The sequence below is a fragment of the Stegodyphus dumicola genome, chromosome 8 (genome assembly GCF_044657685.1).
Source record: "Stegodyphus dumicola isolate Sdum_Otavi_A_Nest chromosome 8, ASM4465768v1".
In the NCBI taxonomy this organism is placed as follows: Eukaryota; Metazoa; Arthropoda; class Arachnida; order Araneae; family Eresidae; genus Stegodyphus; species Stegodyphus dumicola.
Genome location: NC_140775.1, coordinates 124,060,591 through 124,073,022, shown reverse-complemented (window position 1 = coordinate 124,073,022; position 12,432 = coordinate 124,060,591). Strand labels below are relative to the sequence as shown.

At 33.1% G+C, this 12,432-nt stretch overlaps 1 protein-coding gene across 1 annotated transcript in view; it reads left to right on the top strand.

Annotated features, from left to right (window-relative positions):
• The first annotated feature begins 2,767 nt into the window (after window positions 1-2,767).
• Window positions 2,768-12,432, top strand: part of LOC118191390 (ubiquitin-conjugating enzyme E2 S) — a 30,993-nt gene continuing 21,328 nt past the window's right edge. Inside the window, exons 1-2 of the mRNA XM_035362189.2 lie at window positions 2,768-2,987; window positions 10,807-10,954. Of these exons, the coding sequence (XP_035218080.1) occupies window positions 2,979-2,987; window positions 10,807-10,954 (157 nt within the window). The 5' untranslated portion in view covers window positions 2,768-2,978. The remainder of the gene's footprint in view (window positions 2,988-10,806; window positions 10,955-12,432) is intronic.

Genomic DNA, 12,432 nt, shown 5'->3' with positions numbered 1-12,432 from the left:
GAAGGAAATACTGCAAAATTTTCACTATCACATACTGTAAGTTGGAAACGATGTATATTTATGACAATTTAAATCAAAAATGAAACAAACTATTTTTAGTTTATTCTTATAGCATTTAAGCCCACTTTTATTAATTGCATACAGCATTATTTTATGACATCAGGAAATATTAATTTATTAAAATTTATTGAGACTTTTCAGTTCATAATGCATTATATATATATAAAATACTATAAAGATGGGGAAAAGTTTAATGCAAATTACTCTTTCCATTACATAATGCATGTAACTAAATATGTGTTTAAATACTACAAAATATATATCCTTCTAGGAGGTTTAATGAAATTTTTATATTTCTACTGCAGTTAAAAAATGAAATACAATACCATTGCATTTTGTTGAATTTTAAACAATTAAGACTTGAGAGCATCACCATGTCTAACAGCACACAAATTTATCACATACATATTTCTAAAAAGTTATTGTTATTTCTACTTCGTACAATAAATACACTCAAAAGTCGTTAATCCGAACTCGTCGGGACTTCCGCAATTCCGAATTATCGATTTTCCGGATTATAGATCATCAGTTTAAATCTTGTAAAATGGCATGCAGAAATTATAAAATTAAAAATATGATACCGTAATTTATGAAATAAAGAACAATTATGACCTTAAGGGTAGCAAAATTTACAAAAAAAAAAAAAAAAGCTTAATATTTATTTGTTTATTTTATTAAACATTTCTTTCAATGTAAGTTGTTTAGGTTGCTTCGTTTTTTTATATGATAATACTTTCTCTTTAATTCTATAAACAGACATAATTTCTTGTTCAGTCACAAAGTTCCGCTGTTCAAGTCCTATAACTGCTGTGTCGAGAATACCGACTAATTTGTCAATCGAAATTTTTTCGTTTTCAATAAACTCTGCGTCACTTTCTCCGCTATCGGAAGCGAATTATAATGACGAGGAATTTGATTTAAATCATATCAAAGACGGATTACATCGAGATGAAATACTACATTTAGTAAGGAATTATAAGCCAAATAAAATAAAAATATCTGCCCTGAAGATAAGGATAGTGCTGACAGATCAACTTCCAGTTCATTGCGCGCAGCGACGTTTCCCCCCACACGCAGAGCAGCGTGAAATTGATAAAGAGATTTCGGAATGGTTACATAAACAAAGGATATGCCTTTATCCATTTTTTGCAGCAATTCCACTTTTTGTTTAATGGACTTCGAAACATACTTTCGCTTTGTAGATCCTTTACATATTAGTAAATATAAATCAGAAATTCTATTTGACATAATCGAAAGTTCAAGCTTACTTTTATAAAATTGCTCTAACAGTCTGCAAAAAATAATAAGCCGGATCCAATTCGAAGATTAAGGAACAACGCAATCTGCAACATTAACTGAATCAGATAATTTTAGCTTAGCTTATACCGTCCGTTATACATTAAACGCGCATTCGTAAGCGTATTTTGCGTATGCGCACACGCATATTCGCAACCGTAAAGGTCTTACGCGCATGCGTCAACGCGACGCATGCGCAGAAAGTTTGTAGCTTTGAGTTCCGGATTATAGGTCATTCCGTATAATGAGTGTCCGAATTAACGACTTTTGACTGTACTAAAAATATTAAATGTGATATAAACTAAATATCAGACTGAGGCTACAAATGTCCCAGAACAAATATACTGCAAATATATTTAGTCTGAGGACTTAGGTCTGTTTAAGCCAGATATTTCTAGCAACTATGAAATAAAACTGCCACTCTATAAGCAAATTTAAAGTTCCTCTGAAGTCAAATTACTATATGAATATGATATGAAAGCACACATTGACTTATTTTATTGCACTAGGATATGAAAGCACACATTGCAAGAAAGAAAGTACAAGAAAATGTTTATAGATTACTTGCAATCAATACGCATAAAATAAATACTAAAAAGTTATATAATAAACCATGTGTAAACATCGTAGAGTACAGAGAGGCATAAAAACGCAAATGAAAGCAGAAAATAAAGCATTAATTAAATGAAAACAGAAAATAAAGCATTAACTAAATATTTATAGGTGCAAGGCACTTATTTTTACATATATTATCAATATTTTATATTTTATTCAATTATGTGCTATTTCTAATTTAATACTCTTTGCTTGATAAGCAAAAAGCAAACATAATAATATTTTTCGAATACGTATTTCGATCTCCTGCTACGGATAATCCCTTAGCAGGGAAAAACTATCGCCCTGTCCTCCTAGAAGTACGTCATCGGACGACAACCATAACGTTGTCAACCATAATAAGCTGTTTCTCCCCGTTTTGGCGTTAAGCCTGTTCTCCATTCAACATATTGTTAACGTAGATTCACTTAGACAGCTTTCGGGCTTGAAGTTACGTGAACCTCTTCAAAATTCTAATTTAAAAAAATTACTACATCTGAAATAAGTTACTTGGTAAAATATTTCGAAACTTTCAACTATGCTCGATTTGGAGTAAAGCGTCAGCTTAGGTACCAAGGTGTATCAAACTTGGCCTTGATCAAACACCGTTCCACGGGGAAAGCTTCTTTTAGGAAACATAATTCTTCCATAATATTTTGATTCCCTAATTCTTCCATAATATTCAGATTTGAATAAAAGACAGGCAAAATTTTAAAACTGAAAGAATATTTATTTTCCTTTCTGATTAACTCAATTTCCAGATTCATTCTGCTGTTCAGTTAAGTAAGAGCTATTTGCAGACATTTGGTGTTAACTGTAATCGACAATTCTCGTAACTCTACGTTACGTCTTTTTCAAATATTATTCGTTTCAACGGTTTTCTTCAAGATTTTCGTAAAATTTAGGGATCGTTTTCCCCTGTAGCGATAGGAAAAGTGCTTATTTTTACGTACAATTTAAGAGCGTCGTTTCAACCAATACTTTAATTCGATAGGCTTACATTTAATTTGTGCGCTGGAGGGTGGAGAATGTCTAGAGTAAGTTAAATAATTTGTATCATACTCCGCATATACAGTTTTTGCACAAGTTAAAATATTCTGAATTAATTATTTCTTATATAAAATTTTCTGTTAATCCTGTTATGTACAAAGTTTTAATTATACTACATAATCCTTTTTTATTAACACCACATAGCCTTATCTAACGATATTAATTTGGTGTTTAGTCGTGCTCGTCGCATTTTTATTACTAAAATTTTTGAAGTTCTGTATTTTTCCTTTTTAACCCTAAAAATTGATGAGGAATAAGAGAATTGGTGTAAGAAATGCTTTTAAATTTTATGGAAGTATTTAGAAATCTGAAAGACGATGATTCTTTATTTCATTGAACAAGCAAATGTGTATTTTGCATACTGTTCTTGTGGGAAAAATCTATATGGTGCTAAGACAAGATTCAGGTTATATATTATTATTATTACCCGGAATTGCGTCGCCTGTGATGAGTGTTTATATTATAATTAAAGTAAAATGTACTCTGAAATGTTTTCGTTCTATAAATTTGTTTCTTAATTACTTATAGTTATGCATTTCGAGTGAATTTTAAATTTAAATTATAAAACGTATTATTTTGATTTGACATTACTTTCTTAGCATATGGTGAAATAGCTTAATTTTTAAAAGGCAGTAAATCTTCTGAAGCTTGATGTGCTTATATTTTTCCAAGAATGTTTAGTCTCAACAATAGGTTTGAAATGTAACAGTGCATTACATAAATATCTTCGTTCATCTGAAGAAAAAAGGTGTAACAAAATAACTCGTAATGAATTATTTTGTATAAAACTAACTGCAAATTAGCTAGCATATGTACTGCTTTTAAATGGAATACGAGTCCACATGGATTCTAAAATTTCTATAAGTCTGTTTATGCATTTTGGGCTAATTAGTTTTGGATTATTATAATATGAGCAAGTTGATTTAAGTCGATCATTAAAATATGATGTTGAAGCAAAATTAAGAAAACTGTTTATGCCAATTTTGCATAAAGTATCTTCTCGTCTATTTTTTTATAAAGCGGGAAATTTTCTCTTTTAAAAAATCAAAAATCATGAACAGAGCAAAATTACTTCACGAGAAATAACTTTGAAATGCAATAATTCCATTGTAATATGAAATAGTGGAAAAAAGTGCAATACAGTTTATTTATTCACAAATAATCCCCTAATATGCGTAATTTATGTACTGTCGATTGAGAAATATAGGTTAGTAAATTAAACCGGTTATTTCAATACTTTTTCTTTATCAATTTTTTTACGGGCCCTTCAGTAGAGTGGTAAAGGTGGCTGAACACTTGTAGCTCACTCGGGTTTGAATCCCGGCTAAAGGGTTGGCTTCATGGTTTTTGTGTAACGTAAATGCAAGCCAGCTTCCCTTAGAAAGTCCTCCGCGAAGGCATCTCTCTTCTTATACAGGTAATTGTGTGCTTTGATGTAATTCAGTAAGTGAACAAAATTAATTCAATCAAACCCAAAGAACGGGTTGATTACACGTGGAGTTTTCCACCAGGAACGTAAATGCGAGCAATTTTCTCTTAAAAAGGTTTACATGAAAGCATCCATCCCTTTAAGCAGATAGTGTTCGCATGCTTTTCTGTAATCCAATCCCAATTCTCATACATTTAATAGTAAGTTGACATACACCTTATTACAGACAAAATAACAACCTTTTTAAAAGATTTCTTTTTTATTAACTTGTCTGAATTCCCTTTATCTCTTGAGGAGTATAAGAATTTCGGCAAATAAAACTGGCCAAAATTTTATACAATGTAACTGATGTTTTGATTCAATTTAGAAGTAACGTGAGCTTTACTGATATTTAAATACTTTTTGGTAGATCTCATCCTGAAAGAGGGTCTAAAGATAAATTGATTTTATTTAATTTACAATAAATAAAAATCATTGAAAGAATGAAAATCACGAAAACTATTATGCATATAGTTCTCTTACTTATCTCCTAATAAATCAGACAAAATTGCCTACATAATAGAAGCACTTTGAAAGAGTTAACAGTTCTTAAGGGTTTTATGCACTCCTAAAAAAAAAAAAAAAATGTCAAAATAAAATCTTATTATTCATAAGTATAAAAAGGAAGTAAACGATAAAAGCGGTTTTAGCTATTTTCTAGATGGGCATAAATCCAAAATTTTAATCTATTCTTATTTGCAGTAATTAAAAAGCATTAAATCTGGTAAGCTTAAAAAGCGTGTAAAATCGCTGACGTTTTAATCATAGCAAAAGTCAGTACTAAAAAAATTAGAGATGCCCTCTATTTGATTTTCAAGTATACTGGCACGAGACAAAACCTATGTTTTTGCCAAAATGTAGCCAAACTGATAAGAAGAGGGAAATAATACATAGCCAGCAGCTATTCTGAGCAGAGAAAATGGACCACCCAGAGATCTACAGATGGACGATTCTCTAAAATAGAGAGGGGATGGCTGGTACAACAGTTGCACCACAGCCAGCGTTAAAGAAAGTCATTTTTCCGGTACAACTGCTGTACCAGCCGGCTTTAGAAAGTTAACATGTTTATCCTTCCTATACTTTCTCTACGTTTCACTAGACACAAACATGGAAAATGTTAAAAATGTTTCTAAACGTATCACATGGATAGGCATTATATAAAGAATTTTTTTTATGGTACTATTCTGTTTTGAGGGCCGTAAAGAAATTGCAGTGAAAATGTATGCGCAAAAGCGTCATTGAAATACTAGTTTAATTTTTAAATCCTTTTTTGATATCCTATGGATTTAACAATTTGGGAATTGCCCATGATGAAAAGTTGGCAATAGAATTTTGGGTAAAGTGCAGAATCACCCACTGTTTCACGCATTTTTAAGAATTGCACATACTCGGTATAAATGTGCGCATCGACCTATTTTCACTTAAAATCCCAGGTTTGCACAAAAATGGCACTGCACACACCCTTGACTTTATCTATGTACACATCGACCTATTTTCACTTAAAAAGTAAAAGAAAATTGACAAAAATGCAATTGTTTTTACCCTTGTAAAAAGTAGCAAACAAATAAGTGAGGGATTCTGTACTTTACCGAGAATATTGTCAAAGAAAAGGCATCATTCATTATAGAAAATTATGTTTGAACAACCAACGAGATGAAATTATGCTTTAGCGATAAGTCGGTAGCGAAATAACGATGCAGGCATCCATTCCGTTATGTTTAGCAATTTTTATATAAATTATAATAATGATCTGAAATAGTGTCAATCATGTTTAGCCGTTTTCATATAAATTATAATAATAAAAAAGTATTATATGAAATTAACCTTTCATCTAAATTAAAACATCAATCTTAGATAGTTATTTACTATTACACTTCCTTTCTTGCCACAATTATTAGGGTTGACGCAATTATTTTTGGCAGCATTGGCATCAACAATAGTTTGGTGATTTTTTACGGCCCTCGAAACCAAATAGTACCTTTTTTATTAATAAAGCAAACATTTTCTTTGCATCTAGTGAGACTTATAATATAAAACAACTTATCACCTCTGGTGCATTAGTGGCTTGTTGGAAACCTTAAAATATATTAACTAGCTTACAATGCCAGGAACTCTACATGAAGCTATAACACTAACTGCGGCAGACAGAGCCCAACTATCAAAACTTCCCAAGCGTGCCTACATCACCCTTTCAGGTTCGTTCTGATCAGTAGATCTCTCTCTAGGCAAGCAGGAGCGATGACAACAGCCAGTCTTTTTTATGAATCATGCTGATTTAGATTTTACTTCTCATTTTAACCTAAGCCGCTTGACATAAAATCTACCTGCTATTTACGAGGGTTGGAACTTTAATGGTGGCAACACAGCTGAAAAAACGCTACGCTACAAAACCAAAGAATATCGCGTATACCACATGTGAACTACATACCTACCTTACCTCTCAGCAAAAAGACTCATCCTGCCTACGTCATGCGCATGCGGAGTGACACGAAGAACGGATCCGTGTATTAGCTCGCGGTCTAAAGTAAGTGTTGTCAGGATGTTTTCAAAACAAGAGCAACGATGTTGGATAAAAATTGAATGTCCCAGAGGTCGTACAGCACGACAGTGTCATCAAGGGCTTCAAGAGGCTTGCGGGGAATCTGCATTGCCTTACAGAATCGTAGCAAGATAGGTAAAAGCATTCAATGAAGGACGCCAAAACGTGGCAGACATGCTGCGGGCAGGTCATCCGAGTGTCAGCGATGCATACGTGCAAGCTGTTGCCGCACTAATGGACACTGATCGCCACCAAACGATTCATCAGCTGGCCGGACAAACAGGATTAGCGTATACGACTGTGCTGCACATTCTGAAGGAACGCCTGTCCATGAGAAAAATTGCTTCACGATGGGTTCCACATCAATTGACAGAAATGCAGAAATGGCTACGATAGGATGCTGCCCGAACCCACCTGGAGCGCTATGAGCGCGAAGGAGATGCTTTTTTACGCCGTATCATTACGCTGGATGAGACTTGGGCCTGATCGTACCAGCGAGAACTGAAACGCTAGTCAAACGAATGGCATCATCATGGGTCACTACGACGTTCGAAATTTCGTCAGAACCCCAGCAATGTGAAAGTTATGGTGATTCTCGTGTATGACTGTGATGGTGTCATCCTAACGCATACCGTTCCCCCACAGCAGACCGTCTCTGCGCAGTATTACTGCTCATTTTTGAAGCACAATCTCCGACCAGCTTCGAGAAAAAAAATGGCGACACTTTCTGCAGAACGTTCTTCTCATTTTGCATGACAATGCTCGGCCGCATGCAGTGCAAGCTGTGACTGATTTGTTCAAGCGATGGGGCTGGGAAGTGCTTTACCATCCACCATACTCCCCAGATCTAAGCTCTTGTGAATATGACTTAATTCCTAAGATGAAGGAACCACTTCGTGGCACTCGCTTCCAAACCGTTCCTGAGATTCTTGCGGCAGTAGACCGGTCCATTCAAACTATCAACAAAAAAGGCTCTGCTACAGGTATTCTGCGACTTCCACATCATTGGAAATGGGTTGTACACAATGCTGGCAACTATTGAAGGACTGTAAAACTTGGTGACATGAATTTTGTATTTCTTGTAAATTAATAGATGCCACTCTTAAAGTTCCAAGCCTCTCATTAACCGTTTGACTGCTACTGCATTCATTTGTCTCTAAAACTGTGACTGCAAGTTTCAGTGTGTGTTTGTTGCTCCGTGGGTGTGAACGTAGTCTGACCTCACGCGTACTTTGTAACACGAGTGCATTCTAAAATAACTTTTTACCGTTTTTCTACATTATTTTAAAAAAATAACCATGTCACGGGCTATTATTTCGAAAGTTGATTCGATTGCTTGTGATTCTGAGGATGGTGCAAGAACAGATACAAGTAGTGATGATGGCATTATTATAACTCATCAAAGAAAAAGACTGAGGATTGAAAGAGAATCTTCTCATCTTCAGAAACAGAAGAAACACCAACTTTTACAAATATTCCTCCGACAAATGTGTTTTCCAAAGCAACAAATAATTTTGAGACTCCTTGACCTAGATGTGCGCCTCCCCCCGATGCTACACCCATAACATATTTCAATTTATTTTTTACATCACTGCTTGAAACCATCGTAAGGGAAACAAATCGATATGCTAACCATTTTTTTGCCTCGCATACTGTGTTGAATAATTCTGGAGCAAAAAAGTGGACGCCGACAACAATATATGAAATAAAAGCCTTTATTGCAGTCTTACTCAAAATGGGGATTATGAGAAGGTCAACAATTGAGAGTTATTGGATAAAAGGTTCCCAATATATACCGTGGTTTAGAACAATGTTTTCAAGGGATAGGTTTCAACTGATTTTGAAGTTTTTTCACTTGATTGACAATACGTTATTATTTGAACCAGGCCATCCGAATTATGACCCACGTGGCAGGTTTGATATGTTTGTCAAACATGCAAATACTGTATTTCAGCGGCATTATTTGACAACATCAAGTCAAAATATGTCTCGCAGTTTTTGTGCGCTCTTGCAAGAATTGCTTAGCAGTCAAACTGTTAAACCTCTAGATTGAGAAAGTATGTGACAAAATGAGACATAAAAAAAATCAGTGTGAAGCTAAGGGTTAGTAAAATGAAAATGGCACTTATCTTCTTTCAAATATGCCCAACTATTATAAGTGTAAAATATTTAATGCTATTTGATAAATTTCACAAAGTTTATTTATTTTCAAACTTATTAATAATTTTATTAATTTATGTTTAATAATAATGCAGCCTACTTATTGATCTATTTTATTTTTAGGATGGTATTACAAAAGTGAAATTCAGGCATAGATAATATTTTTAACTGAAATTATTCAGTTCCCATTTGTTCATAGGTCCATCATTTTTTTCATTAATGGTCCTTAAAAGTACTAAATTACCGTATTCAGAAATGTGTACAAACCCTATAAAACATTTTAAGGTAAAAATATATTTATGGGTGCCCCTTTGCGGTACATGTACACTGAGTTTTTTTCAGTTCTTGTTATTTTGCCTTTGTGTATCAGTGATTTTTGCACAAAAATTGCCGCTACACAAATCCAAAATAACAAAGAATTGCACAAACTAGGCATTGTGCACTCCCTTGACTTTGTCCATGTATACATCTATATTCCCTTAAAAAGTCAAAGGAGCAGCCTACAAAAAATATATAATCTCAGTAATCTACATTTTAAATCAAGCAATGAAATAACATAAAAAAGGAAAGTCATCTTAGCACTACACAAAAGAAATATCTACTCACCTTATTTACGAATTTGCGTGTCTTCAGTCAAACAAAATTCCTTAACAGCATCCAAAAACTTAAAATTATCTGAATGAGAATCTGTATACTGGCGTCCCCACATAAATTTACAAAAATATCCTCCGTAGTGCCGGAATCGTCCGATGTTCGACCATATGCATTTCCTTCCTACAAGCAGGACACTTGATAATGGCTACTAAGTAAACCTTCATTTACACACCAGTCAATTAATGCTCTTTTCCCTTTCATTCTAAATCGTACAGAAACTTAAAATTTATCTTACCACATTCAACCATTTTACCGTATAAAAAAAAAAAAAAAAAAAAAAAAAAAAGTACTTCTTATCAAAAATCTGACACACACTATCCAAATCATTTCCTACCATTCAAATTAACCGCAGTCATGCAACCAATTATGTCATAATACGGTTTTCATAACATTTAACTACTCAAGTTGCCATAAATTAAACAAGGGCACCCTTAAATCTACTCTAACCCATTTTAAAAGTAATTTTCAACCTTATTTTAAAGGTAAAGCATTTTCGGTTAGTTGAAATACGTAGAAACAAAATGGGAAATTTTATTAGAAGAGCTATTTTCTTCAGAATCAAAATGTTGGGGGGGACATTGGTTTCATTCCACTTAGCATGTAATTTCTTTTTTTATCTGAAAGGCAAAGCATTTTTGTTCAGCTGAAACAATAAGAAAAGAAAATTTGAAAATTCTGACCAAAACTTAATTCAACAGTTGTTGCATTTTTGATTAGTTAATTTGTTGCTGTTTTATGCAAACTTCAGTGTTTTATTATGGATGTTTCGTGTAGTTTTGATTATATTAAGTCATTGCTGTAATTTTCAGTGTACTGAATTTTTTTTTAAATGGCTGCTGTTTGTCACATGTTTGGTTGGTAGCTTTGCGAGAAGATTGGGTTGATGATCAAAGACTACCAAACTTTTTACTACTGTCCTTTTTCAGAACTTCTGAAAATTTTTTTGGTCATTAATTTATAAATAAGCATTATTTTTTCATCTTAGAGCTCCAACGTAGAAAATCTCTCGCCACAAGTAATCCGACAGGTGTCTAAGGAGCTGTGGGAGTTGTCTTCAAACCCACCTGAAGGCATTAAAGTGTTCATTAATGAAGAAGACATTACAGATATTCAAGCTGCTATTGAAGGGCCAGGTTTGTAAAATATTACCAAAAGCCAAAATTTGATTTCGAGTATTGTTCAGATGACATTTGTGTATTTTATACGATTTTTTAATGCCAAATAGTCTAATTGCTTATTGAATTTAATATTTCGGCACTATTCTGTTTTGAGGACCGTAAAAAATTGCAACGAAAATGTATGCGCAAAAGCGCCAAATCTAGCAAACACATCCATTTAAACAATGCGCCAAATCTAGCGTAAGCGCTGATTTCAGATTGCGTAAGTTTATATATTCTATATTTCTTAAAACACTATTGAAATACTAGTTTAATATTTAAATCCTTTTTTAATATCCTGTGAATTTAACAATTAGGGAATTGCCCATGACAAAACGTCGGCAATAGAATTTTGAGTAAAGTGCAGAATCACCCACTGTTTCACGCGTTTTTAAGAATTGCACATACTCGGTGTCGATGGGCACATCAGCCTATTTTGACTTAAAAAAAATCCCAGAATTGCAAAAAAATGGAACTGCGCACAACCTTGGCTTTATCTAAGTACACATCGACCTATTTTCACTTAAAAACTGACAAAAATCCAATTGTTTTTACCCTTGTAAAAAGCAGCAAACAAATAAGTGAGCGATTCTGCACTTTACCAAGAATATTTTCAAAGAATAGGCATCATTCATTATAGACAATTGCGTTTGAACAACCAACGAGATGAAATTATGCTTTAGCGATAAGTCGGTAGCGAAATAGCGATGCAGGCATCCATTCAGTTATGTTTAGCAATTTTTATATAAATTATAATAATGATCTGAAATAGTTATTTACTCTTATGCTTCCATTCAGTCGTGTTTAGACTTTTTAATATAAATTATAATAATAAAAAAGTATTATATGAAATTAACCTTTCATCTAAATTAAAACATCAATCTTAGATAGTTATTTACTATTATACTTCCTTTCTTGCCGCAATTATTAGGGTTGGCGCAATTATTTTTGGCAGCATTGGCATCAACAATAGTTTGGCGATTTTTTACGGCCCTCGAAACCAAATAGTACCAATATTTCTTCTAATTGCTTTATTTTTTTGAAGTTTTACCTATTCCTTTCTTTAACAAAAATTTAGAGAAAATTTGTAAGTCAGTCTTATTTTTATTTAATTATTTTACAGTTATGAATCTGCTTTTATCTTAGTGTTTAGTTGGTATCAGCATTGTTATTCAGAAAATACATATACTGATATCTGTATTTTTATAACTTAATCTTGTTTTATGTTAATATTACTAGAAATGTGCAAGTCTGAGAAAATTTTGTTTTTAACAGGGCTGTGGAGTCGGTAGGGAAAATGTCCGACTCCTGGAATTTTAAAGACTCCTTCATATATTTATATGTAAACATATACACATGGGCTACAGCTTATTTTTTTAATATAAAAGAAGTAATACATGCTACAGGAAAAAAAATGAAGGCATAGCAAATTATTTATATTCATTAGCATTTAA